The sequence below is a fragment of the Podarcis tiliguerta genome (genome assembly GCF_965153285.1).
Source record: "Podarcis tiliguerta genome assembly, chromosome: 11".
In the NCBI taxonomy this organism is placed as follows: Eukaryota; Metazoa; Chordata; class Lepidosauria; order Squamata; family Lacertidae; genus Podarcis; species Podarcis tiliguerta.
This window is the reverse complement of record NC_139544.1, coordinates 61,058,831-61,080,328: the sequence shown is the minus strand read 5'-3', so window position 1 is coordinate 61,080,328 and position 21,498 is coordinate 61,058,831. Positions and strand designations below refer to the sequence as shown.

At 50.1% G+C, this 21,498-nt stretch overlaps 1 protein-coding gene across 1 annotated transcript in view; it reads right to left on the bottom strand.

The window, feature by feature from the left end:
- The window catches only part of ARID3C (AT-rich interaction domain 3C), a 115,698-nt gene extending 95,027 nt beyond the window's left edge, over positions 1-20,671 (bottom strand). The window contains exons 1-2 of the mRNA XM_083402943.1: positions 20,389-20,671; positions 19,176-19,808 (exon numbers count right to left, since the gene is read on the bottom strand). Coding sequence (XP_083259069.1) covers positions 19,176-19,808; positions 20,389-20,427 — 672 coding nt within the window. The 5' untranslated portion in view covers positions 20,428-20,671. The remainder of the gene's footprint in view (positions 1-19,175; positions 19,809-20,388) is intronic.
- Positions 20,672-21,498: the final 827 nt, after the last annotated feature.

Sequence of the window (21,498 nt, the reverse complement as noted above, 5' to 3'; positions counted from 1 at the left end):
CCCACGTAGAGTGCATGGCAGTAGTCCAAGTGGGAGATAACTAGAGCATGCATCACTCTGGTGAGACAGTCCGTGGGCAGGTAGGGTCTCAGCCTGCATACCAGATGGAGCTGGTAGACAGCTGCCCTGGCCACAGAATTGACCTGCGCCTCCATGGACAACTGTGAGTCCAGAATGACTCCCAGGCTGCACACCTGGTCCTTCAGCGGCACAGTTACCCCATTCAGGACCAGGGAGTCCTCCACACCTGCCCGCCTGCTGTCCCCCCCCCCCCCCAAACAGTACTTCTGTCTTGTCAGGATTCGACCTCAATCCATTAGCTGCCATCCATCCTCCAACCACCTCCAGACACTCACACAGGACCTTCACCGCCTTCACTGGTTCTGATTTGAAAGAGAGAGAGAACTGGGTATCATCTGCATACTGATGAACCCAAATCCCCTGATGATCTCTCCCAGTGGCTGCAGGTAGATGTTGAAAAGCATGGGGGAGAGGACAGAACCCTGAGGCACCCCACAAGCGAGAGCCTTTCTGAACATGGTGCAGGGGGAAGGAGCGGAACCACTGTATAACAGTGCCCCCAGCTCCCAGCCCCTCAAGGCCTGCACAGGCTCTTTTTAAATCAGCACAGACACACCTTGCTCCTCCTCTCCCCCCCCCCTTTTTCTTGCTGTAAAATTTCAGGAGCCAAGGAGTCCTTGTGAAGCATGGAATGGCAGGGCGGAACAGCAAATTGTGTTAATTGTGTGCTTCACAACTGAGGTGGGTGCCCCAGGCCAGAGCATTAAACCGAGGGCCTGAAATTACATGGCTGCCCCACTGACCTGACTCAAACGCCCTTCGAGGATGCCATGGGATGGTCCCAGCACCCCACCTCTGCCTCTAGCTGCGGCAAGCCCCCCAAACATTTCTAAAGAAATTTGGGGCAGGGGTATGAAGCAGGGAATGCTTCCTGCAGGGGGACTTCTTCCACCTGGAGGGGGCAGCTGCCCAGCCCTGGAATGCAGCCCCCAGTCTTTCATTAAGAGCTGAGGAGATGGGTCAGCGCACCTGGTTTAAAGGTGAGAGGTGGGGCAGAGGAAAAGAAGGGCCTCGCCTCTGCCTCTCTGTCTGGGTTTCCAACGCCCATCAGATCTTACAAGGCTGGGTGGAAGGGGCTAGGAAGCCTGAGGATGCAGGCTTGCATATTGCGGGGTTTGGGGGGGGCATTATTGAGCAAGCAGAGGGTAGATAAGGTTCAGTGTTCAATATTCACCAGGCGCATTTTGCACCTGGCTGTGGGCCACTTGCGACCAAGTAAAGATGGCTGGGGGACGCGGGTGGCGCTGTGGGTTAAACCACCAAGCCTCTTGGGCTTGCTGATCAGAAGGTTGGCAGTTCGAATCCCTGCGACAGGGTGAGCTCCTGTTGCTCGGTCCCAGCTCCTGCCAACCTAGCAGTTCGAAAGCACGTCAAAGTGCAAGGAGATAAATAGGTACCGCTCCAGCAAGAAGGTAAACGGTGTTTCCGTGCGCTGCTCTGGTTCACCTATCTGCCCGTGCACTGTCTCGCCAGAGTGGTGCATGCTCTGGTTGTCTCCCGCTTGCACTACTGCAATGCGCTCCATGTGGCACTACCTTTGAAGATGACTTGGAAACTGCAACTAATCCAGAATGTGGCAGCTAGACTGGTGACTGGGAGTGGCTGCTGGGACCATATAACACTGGTCCTAAAGGATATACATTGGCTCCCAGTATGTTTCCGAGCAAGATTCAAAGTGTTGGTGCCGACCTTTAAAGCCCTAAATGGCCCCATATATCTGAAGGAGCGTCTCCACCCTCATCGCCCAGCCTGGACACTAAAATCCAGCTCCGAGGGCCTTCTGGCTGTTCCCTCACTGTGAAAAGTGACGCTACAGAGAACCAGGCAGAGGGCCTTCTCAGTAGTGGCACTCTCCCTGTGGAATGCCCTCCCATCAGAAGTTAGGGGGATAAATAATTATACGATATTCTGTAGACATCTGAAGGCAGCCCTGCATGGGGAAGCTTTTAATGCCTCATGTTTTGTTGTGCTATTTTATATTGTTAGAAGACACTCAGATTGGCTGGGGCAACCAAGTCAGATGGGGAGGGGACAAATAATAAAATGATGATTTCTATTTTTAAAAATCATATTCTGGGGTTCAGGAGAGAGAGACCTCGCAGCAGGTGAATGAGTTGCTAGAGCTGCTATGCACATGGATTGCAGCTACGAATATCTCAGTTTTTAATGGATGGGTGTGGCTGAGGCTGAACAGCACAACAACATCTCAAGGGCCTTTCTGCTTGGGGCAGCTTACTAGCCCAGCCTTCCCCAAGCTCAAATAAGAGTTTGCTGGATCAGTCCAATGGCATCCTGTTCTCACAGAAGCAGGATCCCAGAACAAGAACACCAGGAATTGGTATTCGAAAGCACTGCTGCCTCCAGAAGCTGCGAGCTACAACTCCCAGGAGACATAATTGTTGTGATGGGAATTGGAGTCCAAAACTTATGGAGGGCACCCGTAAGTTGAGGGAGGCTGTGCCGGCCTCCATCTCTCAAACAGCAGAGCAAGAGAAGACCCACCTCTTCTCCACGTAGGCTCTGGAAATGGCCAATCACTTATATAAACTGAAATAAAAACAATCCAAGCCCAGTAAAGAAAACATGCTCCTACAAATGCAGAACCCCAAATGCTGTCGGTTGCAATCCCTCACACACTTGCTTAGAAGTACCGTCATATTGAATTTCCTTTTGGGTGGACACACTCTGAGGCTACTCAAGTGTCGAATTTAGCACCTTGGAGAACCAGGGTTCAAATCCACACTTGTCCATAAAGCTCCCTGGGTGAATTTGGGGCCCCACTCCCTCTTGGTCCAACCTACCTCACAGGGTTGTTGTGAGGATAAAATGAGGAGAACAATGTACGCCACCTTGAGCTCATTGGAGGCTATAAAAGGTGGAATACTAGTTCTCACCCTGGGCCAGCAGGGGGATACTGTAGACAGTTTTCACTCAGGTCCGCATATGCAAATAAGGGATTGAAAGTGACGTTCAGTGATTGGGTAGTTACAGAAAGTTTTTACTGTTGCTTTGTAGTTGAGTTCTATATAAGCAGGCTGGCTGAACCCTTCAGCCCAGTTCTGTTCTGGCCTGTGAATAAACAAGAGCTGTCTGAAGAATCGCTGTGTCGTCTGATATGTTCACCCACAACTTAACAAGGGTTGCAGCAAGAAATAAAACACAAGTTTCTGACACGCATATCACACTGGGTGAATCAGAGAGCTGGTCCTTTGCAGCGTATGAGGAGATTTGGAGTTTTGCACACAAACCACCCTCCATTCCTGAAATCAAACGCAATCCAGGGCCCGCCTGCCAGTCCAGTCCATTCTCCGAACTCCTTGCTCTGTAATTATAAGCTTTCATCCACAAATAGCCACAGGCCAAAAGCAGTGAAGGGGGTGGGGGCTGGTTGAGCAGCAAGGCTGGAGGCTGGGAATGCCCCCCTCCCCTTGCATGCTTCACACATGATAGGTACCTGCTGAGGTAATCCAGTTCTTGTTTGGCCAGTTATCAAGACCCAAATCTGGGCAAACTAGCCGGTCCTTGCGCAAGACGCAAACAGAAAGGTCAGCGACGTGGCGTTTGAACACCTCCAACCCGTTTGGGGAAGGATATTTGGACGTAAAACAATGGTTCAGAGGCGCAACCAAACATATGCCCTGCACATGCAAAAAACCACACATCTTTCTTGTCGCTTTGCAAGTCCCGTCCCTCCAGATTTTCAAAGTTTTCCTTTTTAAAAAAAAATAAATATTTAAATTTTATTAACATATAAAACACATATACATTTACACAATACACATACACAATACACTACCTTATTTTCATAACATAAAACATACCTACATTACCCTATATAATACTCTATATAATACCTACTTATACTCTACATATCAACACACCTACACACCTACCCCACACCAGGTGACTTGACTTCCAGCCGTTCTTGTTACGCTACTTTGTTTTTCCAGCTAGCTTAAACACATTTCATTATTTCTTTAATCTCTTCTTCTATCTTGACTTTACTCTCCTTTCACTCCCGTCATTTTCTGGATTCACTCAATACCTGTCAAAAATTCTACTTTTTCCACATAAATTTTGATGTATTCCTAAAAGATAAAGGTAAAGGGACCCCTGAGCCTAGGGCTTGCCAATCAGAAGGTTGGCAGTTCGAATCCCCACGATGGGGTGAGCTCCCGTTGCTCGGTCCCTGCTCCTGCCAACCTAGCAGTTCAAAAGCACCTCAAAGTGCAAGTAGATAAATAGCTACTGCTCCGGCGGGAAGGTAAACGGCGTTCCCGTGCGCTGCTCTGGTTCGCCAGAAGCGGCTTAGTCATGCTGGCCACATGACCCGGAAGCCGTACGCCCTGGTCTTCCATAACACCTCAGCAGTGCCACAGGCTGATAGCATCCATGCCACGCCACACTGAGGCAGTAATTGATGCAAAAGGGGCCCAAACCAAGTACTGAATACATGTGCATGCTTCTACTTCTCAGAAGTCCAATACTGCTCTATTTGCAGTCCTTGTTTTGCTGATTTCATGCAATACTCTAATTTTCTGAGATTGTTAATTTGGGGTTTTCATCAGCTGTACACCATAAACATCACAATTGTAACAAATAAAGGCTTGACATATCTCGCTTTGCATGTCAGGAGTCTATCGCATATATTAGTTTCACCTTTTAAGTTGAATTACTGAAATAAATGAACTTTTCCACAATATTCTAATTTTCTGAGCTTCACCTGTATAAACCCAGTCACCCCACAGGACCAGGGACAGCTTGGGCTGGATTCCAACTTGGGGCGAGACTTTTCCTTTTCTTCCTTCCTTCCACAGCGCCTCCCAATCCCTCTTTGGACAGAGGCCTCTTCCAAGTTCTCTCAAGCAGTTCTCGTGCATCCACACCATGCGTAAGCAAACTAAGGCCCGGGGGCCGGATCCGGCCCAATCGCCTTCTAAATCCAGCCAGCAGACGGTCCAGGAATCAGCGTGTTTTTACATGTGTAGAATGTGTCCTTTAATTTAAAATGCACCTCTGGGTTATTTGTGGGGCCTGCCTGGTGTTTTTACATGAATAGAATATGTGCTTTTATTTAAAATGCATCTCTGGGTTATTTGTGGGGCATAGGAGTTCATTCATTTCCCCCAAAAAATATAGTCCAGCCCCCCACAAGGCCTGAGGGACAGTGGACCGGCCCCCTGCAGTCACACAATCAATCAATCAGTAGCTGAACTGGGTTCCACACAGTCACACACACACACACACACACACTCACAAAAGAACCACAGAAGCAAAAACACAAAATAAACAGCAAAAACAGACAGACCTCAGTGTAACACTCAAAACGGAAGTGTGGCACTCAAAACAGAGCACGTTCGTCTTCCAAAAAAAGTTCACAAACCGGAACACTTAACTTCCTGGTTTGTAGAGTTTTGGTTCCAAGTTGTTGAGTACCAAGACGTTGGAGAAACAAAGTACCACTGTACAGTGGTACCTCCGGTTACATACGCTTCAGGTTACAGACGCTTCAGGTTACAGACTCCGCTAACCCAGAAATAGTACCTCGGATTAAGAACTTTGCTTCAGGATGAGAACAGAAATCGTGCTCCGGTGGCGCGGCAGCAGCAGGAGGCCCCATTAGCTAAAGTGGTGCTTCAGGTTAAGAACAGTTTCAGGTTAAGAACGGACCTCCGGAATGAATTAAGTACTTAACCTGAGGTACCCCTGGATCAGTTATTCCTAACATTGCACGTTCCATGTTATGCGGCCGTGTTGTTCTTAAACTGTTCGCCTTTCTCTGTGCCACCATCCATTTCTCCACTGTGGGTCATAGGCGAATGTTGAACGCTTCAGCTTTCAAATATAGGAAATATTTTTGTTTGCTCTTTGGAGGAAATGTTTTATTTCGAGTCCCATCAGGGGAAAACTTGGGGGTACAGTGGACACTCAGGTTGCAACCGTGATCCATGCGGGAGGCGCGTCCACAACCCACAGCGCCACATCTGCGCACGCGCGGGTTGCAATTTGGCGCTTCTGAGCATGCGCAAAGGGCGATTTAGTGCTTCTGTGCATGCGCCAAAACCCGGAAGTAACCCATTCCGGTACTTCTGGGTTTCAGTATGTCCGTAACCCGAAAACGCGCAACCTGAAGCGTCTGTAACCCAATGTATGACTGTACAGTGGTACCTCAGGTTACAGACGCTTCAGGTTACATACGCTTCAGGTTACAGACTCCGCTAACCCAGAAAAAGTACCTTGGGTTAAGAACTTTGCTTCATGATGAGAACAGAAATCGCGCGGCTGTGGCGCGGCAGCAGCGGGAGGCCCCACTAGCTAAAGTGGTGCTTCAGGTTAAGAACAGTTTCAGGTTAAGAACGGACCTCTGGAACGAATTAAATACCCGAGGTACCACTGTATAAATAAATGCATAATCGTAATTATAATTTTGCATTGCAAAGCTCAGTTTTCCAAAGGCTGCCCACGGTTTCTTTTTTTGGGGGGGGGGGGAATATCCCATAATGAAACCAGAAGATCAGCTGTCCTCCTCTCTCTTTCTCTCTCCGACTGACACTTCCTAAGTGCAAGGCTGCAGGAGAAGAAATTAACGCAGCCCTACAAATGCACCCACATGCAAACACGCCCTGCCCCACATCGAGATTCCAAGTGGGGCTGCCTCCATCAGACACTTCCTGACAGTAGATCTGGATAAAGAGGAGTGGGCCGGAGGGAAGGGGGGGTGGAGAGCTGATTTATGTGCTGAGGTCAGGGGGTCAAAGGTCGGGGAGAGAAAGGGGGAAGGGGAGGCGAATGGAAAAGCCACTTCCCTCCTTATCAAATATTTACCCAGCTTGGAGGGCTGGAAGGCCTCCGATGCAACAAAGGGGGTGGGGGTGGGGAGGGCCAGGGGGTAACTGCACTGATCCCAGCCAAGGCGAAGGAGCTGGAGATGGCTGGGAAAAGGATGCCACCTTACCTGGGGGGTGGAAATCAAACCTGGACGGGATGGGGGGCAGAGAGGGGGGTGATTGTTAAGTCGGTCTGTGCCCCTTTTCGCTGGCTCTTTCCTTAAATTCAATCCCAGGGCGGGTTGCAAGGAGGAGAACGCTCGCGGGAACATCCTCGAAGCCAAATAAAATCCCATTGGAAAAGACACGCGCAGAGAATCGAAAGGCCGGAAGCAGAAAGAGATTTCCCCGAAAACAACCCACACAAATGGGGACACACACAAAAACACAACCTGAATTATTCTGAAACCAAACGCTGCATTCCATTGCCTGCTGGAACGAGAGAATGAAATTGACCGCTTTTGCCGTTTTGTTTATCTTGTTTGTTTGTTTAATTTCATAGAAATTTACATAGCGCTTGATTGGGGTTTTTTGGGGGGGAAGTCAACAAGCGTTTAACAAACAGAAAAACAATAAAACGATGCCAATAATAATAATAATGGGCATTTTTTCTGAGCAAAAGCCTGTGTGCAACACAGCTTACCGGTTTAAAAAATGGCAAAAGAGAAACGAACTGTAATGCAACATTTTAAACTTCGAAATACAATTTAGCAATAACCTGTGTTGTTTAAAAAAAAATAAGAAGAAGGGGGGGAACGACATAAATCAACCAGAGCTTCTCCACCCCCAGGAACATGGCACAGCTGCACATGAGGTGAAGAGAGAGCTCTGGGGGTGTCTTCCAGGCACCAACCCACCCAAACCCCAGATACCACCACTCGGGTCCACTCAACAGTTCTGAGCCTTTGTCACCAATTTACTGCGCCAACATTTTCTCCATCGTCCAAAGCGGCAACCCACAACCTTGCGCCCACCGGGCGCTCTGCGCTACAACTCCTGGCACCCCCCGCAGCCAACGCAGGTTGCAGTTCAGAACACCCAGAGTGCACCGGGGTGCGAAGGCTGATCCCGAGGAGTTATTTCAACTGAGCCAGAAATTCAGGCTGCACCAAATACGAGGAGAGAAAACCAGGAGGTCCGAGGTGAGAATGACAGGCAGAAATGATGAGCGACAGCGGATGGTGAGCGAAAGTGACCACACACACACACACATGGGCCCTGATTCATTGATAAAAAGCAGACTTGAGGGGGAGGGTGGCTTTTGAGAAGAGACGCGGCAGGTGGCATTAAGGAAAGGACTGCAATATCTCCACGGAAAATCTCCCCCTGTTTCCCAACGCTGCTTTTCAGCGAGGGGGGTGGTCCTCACCATGGGGCTGAGATCCACGGGATGCCACGAGATCGCTAAACGCACACATAGATATGGCGCCCTGAACCTCTTGCAAGAAAAGGCAGGGTGATGATGCTGGCAGGTGATTTTTACATAACCTCAGAAGTTAGTAATTACTAACGCGAACAATAAGGTACACAAACATCAAAGCAAGTATGCGTTAGTGCAAAATTATACAATTTCACAATTATGTAAAACTTCCTGGTTTGAAATATGGGCTTCCTAATACAGTTCTACATAGCTTTCATGCAATTGCAAATTTAATAATGATATTATTAATTATTAATTATTCTATATGCTGCCTTTTCTCCTGTCAAGACTCAAGGCAGCTTAAAGATAAAAATAAGGACCGTTAAAAACCTAGAAAAAAGCAATCATTAAAAAACATTTAAAATATAAAAAAATTAAAAAAAAATAAAAAAACAAAAAACACTGACAGATTTTAAACTATATGGATATATGACATCTATTAAAACACTATACCATAATTACAATTACCATAAAAACTATTAAAACCAAACCAAAATTACAATAAAGAAACCCTGTAGACTTCCAAATACACATTTCTCTACAACCAAAATGAACAATCCCATTCTGGGATACATACATCTTTTTGAATTCCTTGTGTATCCATTGAGGCCCAATGAATTTGAGTGTTGCCTCTCTTATTTGTATTTGTATTTTTTTACAAATTTTGTAAGTCCACAATGCAGCTGCTTCTCCTTTTCACTCTTTATTTCCTCTCCTGCGCAAAAAAACCGCTCACAATTTCGACACTCAATTCGCACAGTGGCCCATTGCGAAATCCGTTGCCCAGGTTAGGCAACTCCAGTAAAAAGCGCCAAATTCAGGTCGGACAGTGGAAAAAAGCATGTTCTGCACAGGTGAAGGGGATGATACACTACCCCAGCTTTCCCCAAACGGGTGCCCTCCGAATGCTCTGGACTACAATTCCCATCAGCCCTCCAGCCATGCTGTTGTGGTCCAAAATGTCAGGAGGTCATCAGGTTGCAGCAAGGCCGCCCTACATCTTTGGGTGCCCAAGAGACAACTGGACTGGGGGGGGGGGGAACGCTGGAACTCTGGTCAAGGCAAAATGTGCTAAACCCACTACTAGCCAGACTTTCTGCAATGCGGACAGATGCAGGCAGGAGCTAGGACAGAGCCTGGACTGCGGAAATCTGGGAAGCAGGTGACAAGGGAGCATCTCCAGCCGCTGCACCTGAAGATAGCACAGTCCAGCCCAGTGCCAGATTTACGCATAAGCATCTTAAAAAGCAGAGACATCACCTTGCCGACCAAGGTCCGTATAGTTAAAGCTATGGTTTTCCAGTAGCGATGTATGGAAGTGAGAGTATGGACCATAAAGAAGGCTGATCTCCGAAGAATCGATGCTTTTGAATTCTGGTGCTGGAGGAGACTCTGGAGAGTCCCATGGACTGCAAGAAGATCCAACCTCTCCATTCTGAAGGAAATCAGCCCTGAGTGCTCACTGGAAGGACAGATCCTGAAGCTGAGGCTCCAATACTTTGGCCACCTCATGAGAAGAGAAGACTCCCTGGAAAAGACCCTGATGCTGGGAAAGATGGAGGGCACAAGGAGAAGGGGACGACAGAGGACGAGATGGTGGGACAGTGTTTTCGAAGCTCCCAGCATGAGTTTGACCAAACTGCGGGAGGCAGTGGAAGACAGGAGTGCCTGGCGTGCTCTGGTCCAGGGGGTCACGAAGAGGAGGACACGACTAAACGACTAAACAACAACAACAACAGGTCCCTAAATTACCATGTAGCATATATTCAACACAAAAAACAGCGAAAATTTGTTGTTGACAAAGGACAGCTGGACATAGAAAGGGCCCTGGTCCTTCAGTAGCTGAGGACCTCATCAAACCAAAATCCGGCCCTGGTCTACCCCCATCTGCTGACTTACGCGGGATCCAAGAGGATCTACAAACTGCTGCAAATGGCCCCAGGTAACCCAAGCAAGCAAGCAAGTCTGCCAGCCAGCCACTCTGTGTGTTAGTATCCGATCTGGGAGAAAATTCCTTCAAAGCCACAAATAATGCAGTAAACCGGGACTGCAACGGCCACCCAAGCAGCCCATCTCACAGAGACATTTGTTTGCATGCAATTCCACAGGCCCTCCCTTCCTAGCGGGGAAAAATGGCCCAGGATCGTTTCTAGGGATTTAAAAGGAGAGGAATAACTTTTTTTCCCCTGTTCCCAGCAATCTGCAAGACTGAAGTAGCCAGCTATGTTTCGTCACCGATGGGTGATCTTCTGTCGTATATCTTGGTTCCTTTTTGGCGGCTTTTCAGCTGCTGCCTTGTGTGTAGCGATGCAGAAAGGCGGTGTACAAATTAAAAAGCAAAAGGAACATGAAACAAACTCTCGCTTGAGCCCAGCAACAACAACAACAACAATTTATTATTTCTACACTGCCCATCTGGCTGGGTTTCCCCAGCCACTCCAGGCGGCTTCCAACAGAGCACTAAAATACAACAACCTATTAAATATTAAAAGCTTCCCTAAACAGGGCTGCCTTCAGATGTCTTCTAAAAGTCTGGTAGTTGTTATTCTCTTTGACATCTGACAAGAGGGCATTCCACAGGGTGGGCGCCACCACCGAGAAGGCCCTCTGTCTGGTTCCCAGTAACTTGGCTTCTCACAGTGAGGGAACCACCAGAAGGCCCTCGGCGCTGGACCTCAGTGTCCGGGCAGAACGATGGGGGTGGAGACGCTCTTTCAGGTATACTGGACCGAGGCCGTTTAGGGCTTTAAATGTCAACACCAGCACTTTGAATTGTGCTCAGAAACGTACTGGGAGCCAATGTAGGTCTTTCAAGACTGGTGTTATATGGTCTCGGTGGCCGCTCCCAGGCACCAGTCTAGCTGCCGCATTCTGGATTAGTTGTAGTTTCTGGGTCACCTTCAAAGGTAGCCCCACGTAGAGCACATTGCAGTAGTCCAGGCAGGCCTACCCCTCATGACAGCTGTTTCAGGAAAAGGCTTCCAAAAGCTTTGCTTCCTTTGGGGGTGCACATGAAGCGCACACCCAACCCAGGGCCCTTCCTAAACAAAGCACCCAGGAAATTTCAGCCACAGCCCACGTCAATGGGTGCTTAACCCCTCCTGTGCCTGCCGATTCTTCTACCCCGAAAATGGGCCACAACAGGTGTGCCCCCCGCTGCCGCCACCTGCCAAAAGCACTTCCGATTCATCTGAGCGGCAGCACCTCAAAGTTCCTTCCCAAATTGTTTAGCACTTCTGGGGGTTGGACTAGATGACCCCGTGGGTGCCCTGCCAACTCCAGTGGCGCAACCTGGGATCACTCCAACGGCTTCCTGCTGCACATGCAAATCGCCAAATATGTGGGTGGGGTGAGAGGAGAGAGAGAAGGGGGAATGGTAGCTTGTTCTGGGGAAAGGGGCAGTGTCTGCCTGGTAGCCCCATTCCCTTATCTGCCCCTTCCATCTCCTTATCTCCCCCCAAGCACGTCAAACAGCTCAGCTTCTCTCTCCCTTGAATAAACAAGGCAGGGATCTTCCGCCTCCATCCCTTAATTCCAAAGGGCACTTGTTTCCTACCAGGAATTTTAGTGGAAGGCAAAAGGGGCGTCTGGGAATTGTCACCTTCGCTGCCTCTTAACATCCATAGAAGGCTTCTTGAGCTCCCAGCATCCATATTGGGGAACTGAAGCAGATCCTACAACCTTTTAACTGTGTGTTCTTCCGGTGTTGTGAATGACTGAAGCCAAACAACAGCCGCATGATTTGCCTGTTTGCAGCAGTGTTAGAAACTCATGCAATCTAATTGCCAAATGGCTCCTTAAACCTAGGTTACTGTCTCTACAATAGAATGTCTAGGGACTTTTTTAAAAAAAAAATGGATTTATTATTACTACTACTACAGTCGTACCTTGGAAGTCGAATGGAATCCGCTCTGGAAGTCCGTTCAACTTACAAAATATTCGGAAACCAAAGCGCAGCTTCTGATTGGCTGCAGGAAGCTCCTGCAGCCAATCAGAAGCCTCGTCGGATGTTCAGCTTCCGAAAACCGTTCAAAAACCGGAACAGTCAATTCTGGGTTTCAATCGTTTGGGAGCCAAGGCGTTCAAGATCCAAGGTATGACTGTACTACTATTATTATTATCATTCCTATACCACTTTATATTTTAAAGAAATAAATCTCACAGCAGTTTACAATACATTAATACATCAAATAAAACAATCCAGAATAAAACCAATTCAGGCTCCAATGAAACTATTTCAGATCCTTCTCTACATGACATTTTGCTTTCCCCAGTCACCATCCTGGCATCCAGAGATCTCCACATGGTCACAATTGGACCCGCACCAGTTGCAAAATGCTAATTTCTAATACTGGCATGGATAGGGTACTGCAATAAACCAACACTAAAGCTTTTTTAGCAGATCTGATGCTATAAGATCTCTTACAGACATCGGAAGCCACCTTATCCTGAATCACATCGCTGTTTCATGTAGCACAGCTCTGCCTGCACTGGCACAAGGAACTGCGGTCCTCCAGATGTTGCTAAACTACAACTCCCATCATCCCTCACCACTGTCTCTGGATGGCCCACCTCTGATCTATACTGACTGGTGTAGATCATTGGTTTCTGATGTCTTCCTGGGATGCTTCCCAGAGGAGACATCAGGGACTGGGGCAAAGTCCTTTCGTTTGCAGAGTGCTCTGCCACTGAGCTACCCAAGAGTCTACTGGATCAGGCCAATGGCCCATCTAGTCCAACATCCTGTTCCTGCCCCAATTGGAAACCTGCAAGCAGTATTTGAGCACAAGAGTCCTCTCCCCTCCTGTGGTTTCCAGAAAATGCTGCCTCTAGCTGTGGAGAGCAGTGCAGAGCCATTGAGGCTGGTAGCCATCGATAGCCCCCTCCTCCTCCGTGAATCTGTGCAATCCTATTGTTATGAAGGTTGCTCAAAATTCCCCAGCCGTATTTTGCTACTGGCATGAGTCCAGTTGCGGCTACATGGAGATTTCTGAGCACCTGGTTGGTGACCACAGTTTGAAATCCTCTGTTTTAGTCCATAGTTAATACCTTTTTTCCATTTCCACTGTGTGTTTTTCTCCTTGCATATTGGGGCAAGTGAATTGTTGTAAAAGCAAGTTACAGTCAAGCGATGGACGGTGGATGCTCCGGTTGCGAACGTGATCTGTGCGGGATGCACGTTCGCAACCCGCAGCGGCCACAACCCACAGCGGCGCATCTGTGCATGCACGGGTTGCAATTCGGCACTTCTGCACATGTGCAAAGCATGATTTAGCACGTCTGCACACACACAGGTTGCGATTTGATGCTTCCGCGCATGCACAAAGCATGATTTAGCGTGTCTGCACACGCACAGGTTGCGATTCGATGCTTCTGAGCATGCGCAAAGCATGGGTTAGCGTGTCTGCATGCACACAGGTTGCGATTCGACACTTCTGCACATGCGCAAAGTGTGATTTAGCGCTTCTGCACATGTGCGACCGCCGAAACCCAGAAGTAACCTGTTCCAGTACTTCCAGGTTTCGGTGGTCCATAACCCGGAAAAACGAAACCTGAAGCATCTGTAACCCAAGGTATGACTGTAGTTGAGATCATAGAATTGGAAGGTACCCCCAGACATTCCGTTGTGGCGACCATAACCTAGATTTAAGGTGGCATCTGGTGTGTATCTTAGATATCTGAGTTTCTAACACTGGTCCCTCTTCCGAGCGGTAGCAAGATTTCAGGGGGCTCCAGGTGCTCACCCGGGGTTGTGTTTACGTTAGGAAAACTGAGGCACAGCGGCTAGTGTCTTAAGACAAATTTATGGATAAATGTGCCAACATTTCACAAGTTTCTATTTAGGAAAGGCTTTATAAATAACTTCCCTGCTCCAACTGAAGCTCCCAACAAGAGGCCACACACTGTGCTCCTCGTGGCTAGAAAGATGCGCAGAGCTCTGAAGTCCGGTCGCTGCATTCAGGAAGAGAACGTGCAAGCTATTCTTGGCACAAGAAGGCAGAAGGCGTTTGGGGCTGGACCATCAATCAACTGGCCGCCGGGCTGATCTGACAAATGCTAGCATGCTGGTTCAGAAAAGATTTACACTCAAAACATTCTGCGAAGCACAAACCAAGGCCCTGTTGAACATCCTCAGCAAAGTTAAGCAGGCACGCAGATTCATTTTGCCGCAAGAGAAACCCTGAAATTCTCCAGTGTCTTGATCTTTAAGTATTTCATACAAGGCGGACAGAAAGCACCCCGATCCCTTAGAAACTAAGAGCCCTTTGGCATGCGCTTTGTTTAATGCGCCGCCACGTATGAAGGAGCTGGAAACCAACGCTTTGTAACAAGCGACAGACAATCTGCACACCGCGTCGTCTTTCCGACAAAGAGAACATGCAACATCTCAAGCCACCCAAACTGGTTCCTTTCTTCTTCGCAGGCAACAGTCTACTTCATCAGATGAATGCGGTGGGGAGGAGGAAGAAGAAGGCAGTCGCAAAGGGGCTTAGTTACACCCGAAAACAAAACATGGGAAGGAAGCGCTAAATATAAGGAGGACACACACACCTTGATGGACAAAGCACTGAAAATACCGGGAACACAATTTGCAACACCAATGAGAAATTATTATTATTATTATTATTATTATTATTATTATTATTATACATGAAGGATGTGCCCGTAATCCTTGCCCATGCCTGGACGAACTCAACCAGATCGGTCCAGGGAGTCCAGCTCTGCGATGTCCTGGGACAGCCATCCCTGCACACTGTTCTAAGGATAGAAAACCCAAGTGGTTTGTAATTTTTTACCACCCTTAAGATCTGAATTGCAATGGAAGTTAAGTGCTGTGGATTCTCTCGAGCGTGTCCCGGATCATGGTGCCAACCCAGCTAAAAGGAAGCTTTTTTGTGTGTGTTTCTAGGATAACGGAAACAGGTCTCTTCCAAGAGCGGAGTCGCAATCATTTGGCAGAACCGCCAAGCGATTCCAGTACTGTTTCCCAAGCTCTGCCAAACCAGGAATCAAGCCACGGGAATCAGCTTCTTCCCTCTTGACGCATCACAGGTTTTGACAAATCCTAAATTATCCCCGAAAGCCAGCTCCTTCCTCCTCCATCCCACCATGAGAACGGGGTCTGCGGAAGCAGCTCCAGGAAAAAGTAATCGTAATTACAGGTCTGGCAGATTCGGGATATGGAGGGGCGCAATCTTCCCCAAACGTGAATTCAGATAGGAGCAAGAAGGCAATGGGTGCAGCTTAGTGGTGAGCAAAAGATAATCTCTCTCCCTCTCTACTGGTAGCTCCCTGAGTGATATACAGTAGATCAGCAAGGAATTCTGACTTCCAGCTGTTCAACAATAGTAACAACGAAATGACCACCTCCCAACCAAATTATGCTGGTGAAACGAAGGACGCTTGAAATAGCCAGAAATGGATTTACGCATGAAAGAACCGATAGCTCAGTTCCGTTCCCAAGCACAAAACAAGTCCCCAAGTTCAGAATTCTTTCATTCTAAGTGTGAGATATTTGCAACAGGATCTGGCTGGTAGATTTGGGGGTTCTAATGGGGGGGGAAAACAAAGTTGACCCCTCAAGCCTGAAGTCTGCCCATCCCTGGCATAAACTACCTTCCAGCTCTAACTCTGGAACACAGCTGTCAACGTTTCCCTTTTTTTAAGGGAAATTCCCTTATTCCGAATAGGATTCCTCGCAAGAAAAGGGGAAAGTTGACAGCTATGCTCTGGAAAGCTCCTGAGTGACTGTAGAGGTCCTCTGGGCAATTGTTTCTTCCCAAACGATGGGGCAAAAAAAAAAACCAGGCATGATGGCGGCAGGGCTGACTCTTTAAATACAGGCACATCGCAACCATGTATAAAAATGCATGTGTATCTCGATCAGAAATGTTCCTTATTTGCTATGCATTTTCCAAATTGAGATTAGATAGATAGACAGATGCCAGACATTGTGAAATTGTTACTTTGTTAAAATGGAATATTTTTTTAAAAAAATAAAAATAAAACGCATGCATGGGGAGGACCTGATTTAAATTATAAATTTAGCATTTGGGTGGGGGACAGGAATGGTGACCAACGCACTCTGCCCCCCTGGCATCATTTCGCCCTCGAGACAGCTCCAATGCCACAAGCCGGCCTGGCTGAGAGAAAAGCACCTTCACACAGTTCATAGTTAAACTATGGAACTCACTGCCACAAGAGGCAAAGTTGCCCAGTCCTTTTTAAAAAGCAATGGGCAAATTCATGGAGGAGAGGACTCTCAATGGCCAGCAGCCGCAATCACTACGCTCTGCCCTCCACAGATGGAGGCAGCAAGAAACCAGGAGAAACCAGCTTGCCATTGTGGGCTGCCTGGCTCAGTGGAAGAGCATCTGCTTTGCATGCAGAAGGTCCCAGGTTCGAGTCCGGGCACCTCCAAGGAGGAAGTGGGGAAAACTGAAGAGAGACACTGCCAAGTCGACGCAGACAGCATGAAGGTAGATGGACCAACAGAAGGCAATTTCCTATGCAGTGGGAAAAGTGTGATGGGGGATGTCCCATGTCCCTTCCCCTTGTTGCATGTTAATTCATCTCCCCTACTTTATAGGACTGCCTTCCCCAACCTGATGCCCTGCAGAGATTTTGGGGTACAGCATGCATCAGCAGCTGGAAACATCTGGAGGCTGCTATAGAATTCTAGCAGCAGTCCGGACAGAGCAACATGGACCCAGTCTGGAAGGAGCACGTGGGACAGAGGTTTTCAAACACAGGTTGGGTGGCCATCTGTCAGGGATGCTTTCACTGCAATTCCTGCATTGCAGGGGGTTGGACTGGATGACCCTTGGAGACCCCTTCCGACTCAACAGTTATAGTACCCAATCCTTCTGGCGGAGGAAGGGTAAAGGAGAACAAGAGCGCTTTGGGAATTGGGACGTTCTCGGGGGCAAAACATCCCTCCTGAAAGGAAGCTCTAGGAACCCGGGGAAAAGTGCAAAGAGGGAGTAGAAACAGCAGTTGTTTTCAGATATCTGAATGTATCCCCAAAGAAGGGAAATGAATAATCAAACATGCCACTGTCTGCAGAAGGAGAGACAAGAAGCGAAGGGTCATGGTGAACGCTGCTGCTGTTCTACTTGTGCCGGAGACTCATTGGCCAACAAAACTTTCCTTCCCTCTCTCCTGAAACCTCTTATGCACCCCCAAAATCTGTTCCAGGGGTTTGGGGGATCCTCCGAAACAGATTTTGGGGGTGCGCAAGGGAAGAAGAGGAGGGGGGAGTTTGCTACACAGGCAAAACTCCCCATGAGCAGCATTGGATACGGTGGTTTTAAACTGCCCAAAATTCATTTATGGCATTTCTGTTCCACTTTTTCCCCTCCAAGGAGCTCAAGGTTCATGGTACATGGTTCTACCTCCCTCCTAATCTATCTCCACAACAACCCTGTGAGGTAGGTTAGGCCAAGCGTGAGGGACTGCCACCAAAGTTACCTGGTGAATTTTATGGCTGATTGGGAATTTGAACCCTGGTCTCCAGGGTTCTAGTCAGACACTCTAAACGCTACACCACACCAACTGAAATAGTTGGTTAAAAATCCAAGATTCCACCACCCCAAAAACAACTTTAGCTGTAGCTCAGCCTTGACATAAAACAGTGAGAGGAATTGTTTTTTTCAGGGAAACCGCCCTAACAGCTACCTGCGGAGGTACAAGCGGTTCTGTCTCAAAGAGAACTTTATTTGATGCCCTGGTTCTATATATGAGAATTGGCACATTTAAGGCAACAAGGAGACATTGCAAAACTTGAAACATCCATGGAGAGGGTATATACAGGGGGTAGAATACCGAGGGGAAAGAAAATTGATTTGAGAATAAATCGGCAGCGTATTGCTGGATTCTGGCAGGCACTGGGGGCTATTTGGGAAGCTAATGCAAAGGTTTGGAAAGAAGATGGAATGAACAGGGGCAAAAGGAGGAATTTGGGGTCAGCTCTCAAGAGGCTTGCAAATGAACCAAACTATATTTTCAGAGACTGGCAGATTGGTGCTGCTGGATCCTTCCTAACGGGTTTGAGATACAGGTTGGAAGCAGCCTTGAACTTTTGGCACCCCAGAATTAGAGCACGGGCTCTTAAGAATGCGGCGCTGCTGTCTCGACATTTCAAAATATTTCTCCAGCCCTACAAACTTTAACAACTGGAGGGGAGGTCAGGATTCTTGCACACCAGGACCTAGAAAACCCTGCCCACTTGGTCATTTGGTAACAATACATACAAACAGGACTGACAACCTAAGAGTGTCCTTGTCAGCCAAGCTCTTTTCCAGGATACTCCATTGCATTCCTTCCACCCACCCAATTTCCCCATTTCCACTACCCCACCTACAACTGTCACAAGACCACAGTCCCTAAGGAGGCTAGTCCTCATGGGGGTTATTCGTTGTTTTTCCGGCCACATGACCCGGGGCACTGGAAATAAAGGGAACTGTTGTCAGAGTGTGGTGGGGGAAGCAGCTAATGGGGAAAGATTACGTATCTTTGAAAGAATTAAAAAGAACTGAGAGATTGATGGCCAGTTTGTGAGGCAGGCCAGAGAGTGGGAGAGGAAGAAATTGGGGCTCATTTGCCCCTTTGCGGAGGATCCAAAAGATCTCTAAGCCACCGGATAATGAGATGTCAGCGCCAAAGTTTTCCCTCTGGCAGCTCCGAGGGCGCAGCTGGGCAACGAGGAAATCTGGGGGCGCAATTGCGATGCGAGGGAGGCGTCTTTTTTAGAGTCAGCATAAAAGCACCTTGGGGGTCCCGTCGAGGGGCGCACACTTGCATGGGGGGGGTTAATGACACCGAGATCTGGGGGTCCTGCTGCCTACCTGCTTGAACTGCTCTTCGTAGGTCCATTCGTGGGGCTGTTGCGGCGCCGGGGGCAGCGGCGGCGAGGCGAGGCGCGGCGCGTGTCGGGGCGCGGTGGCGGCGGCGGCGCCTCGGTCCTCGTCGTCCGGCTCGTCGTCCTCCGCTTCCTCCTCGTCGTCTTCCTCCTCGTCGTCGTCCTCGCCGCCGCCACCGCCCTCCTCCTCCTCCTCTTCCTCGGGGCGGCGGCGGGCGGCGGCCGGATCCGGCGCGGGGCGCGGCGGAGGGAGAGGGAGCGCTCGCCCCGAGGGCAGCAGCCCCGCGCAGCGCCCGGCGGCCGGGAAGGGGCGCAGCGCCAGCGGGGTGGCCGTCGGGCAGGCTCCGGCGGCGGCGGGGTGCGGAGGCGGCGGCTGCGAGGCGCGCAACGGAGGCGGCTGCCCGGCCGGGAGCGCCTGGGGGTGGGGGCCGCCGCCGGGGCTGCTCCGGGCCGGAGCTGCCTGGGCGCGGCGCAGCTTCTCCTCGAGGCGCGCCGCCTGCGCCCGCTGCAGGTTCTCCATCACCGCCTCCAGCCGGAGCCCCCCGGCGGCGCCCGCGCCGCGCCCCGGCGAGCACGACGGAGCCGACGACGCCGACGGCGAGGAGAAGGCGGCGGCAGCCTGGAAAAAGAGAGAGAGAGGGAGAAAGAAACGGGGAAGGGGGGCGTCAGAAGGAAGAAAGGACGAAGGAGCCGAGGAGGAAGAAAAGGAGACGGGGCGGGAGGGGGGGAGAAGGGAGGGCGGAGGAAAGGGAAGATGGTCCCCGAAGGGCGCCGGCGTGGGAAGGGGAAGGAGCCCAGGGCGTGGGACTGACCGAGGGGTGGGGGGGGGGGTCAGGAAGGAAGGAAGCCGCCCGGGAGCGTCCGCTTGGGGACCCACCCACGGTGCCGTCGAGAAGCGCGCGCGCGGAAACTTCACAAGGAAAGCGGGGGAGAACCTTTCCTCCCCCCCCCGTCAAAAGAATTAAACTGGACAGGAGAGGCTGGAGACGGAGGGGGGGGGGACACACACACGTGAAGCCCTCCAGAAGTTGGCTTTCTCAGTAACCCGACGCTGACTCCCCCCCTCCCACCCGTTAAAACAAGCAAACAAACTCCTTCCAAACTCCACCCGCGCGGTGGGGAGTCCGGGACCGAATCGCCGCCCGCCCCCCCGCCCGCCCGGGGGGGGGTACGAGGGGTGCTGACCCGGCGCCGCTTACCAGGGCGGATTTGGTGGCGACGCGGGTGTTTTCGCCCATCCTTCGCCTCTCCGTTGCGCACCTGGCCGCGCTGGGCGAAAAAATGGACTCAAACTCGACGGGGGGGGGGTGGCGTGTGTGTGGGAAGCGAGGGAGGGAGGGCGACCGCCTGGCCGCCTGAATGTAATTTTAATCGAGACCTCCGCGCTGGCGTTCGGGGTTGGTCCGGGGAGGGTGGTTGGGGGTCTGCCCCTCCCCCTCCTCCCACCCCCCTCGAGGCATGTGTCAGATGCGTCCGAAATATTTCTCTGGATTCGGATCCTGGGCGAGATCGGAGAGGCGGGCGGAGGGGGGGTCCTGTTTTTTGCCCTCCTCTTCCTCCTACTCCTCCCCCCCACTTTGCAACAAGTGGCAGTAGAAGCAAGACTGACCCCTTCCTCCTCCTCCTCTTCCCCACCCCCAGCAGCCGAGAGATCCCCATTTGCTAACAACACGTCAAAGGGTGTGATAAATGGCAGGGGGCCGGCTGGGCTGGGCTGGCGGATCGCCCGAGGGGGAAATTGCTCCAGAGAGTAGATCACCGACGGACTAGCCGGCCGAGACTCCCTGGGCGCACCTTATACCTGGGCGGAAGAAGCTTCCTTCTCTCCTTCCATCAACACGCAAATACTGACAATCCCGGGTGGATTTTGTGACTCCTCTAAAAAACCAGAGCCACCTCTGTGAAAGCTGATAGTCCCCTAATTTTATTCCAAAGCAGTCACTTGCATCATAAGCCACTTGAGTTTGATTTTCTCCTAGAAAGGTGGAACAACAAGCAAACCTTTCCAAGCGAAGTGGAGTCCAGTAGCAAAGGACCTCTGCCCTCCACTTTTTAAACTCTTGGTACATGTGGGGGAGGGTTGCGGATAGCGCTGTGGGTTAAACCACAGAGCCTGGGACTTGCCGATCAGAAGGTCGGCGGTTCAAATCCCCGCGATGGGGTGAGCTCCCGTTGCTCAGTCCCTGCTCCTGCCAACCTAGCAGTTCGAAAGCACGTCAAAGTGCAAGTAGATGAATAGGTACCGCTCCGGCGGGAAGGTAAACGGCGTTTCCGTGCGCTGCTCTGGTTCGCCAGAAGCGGCTTAGTCA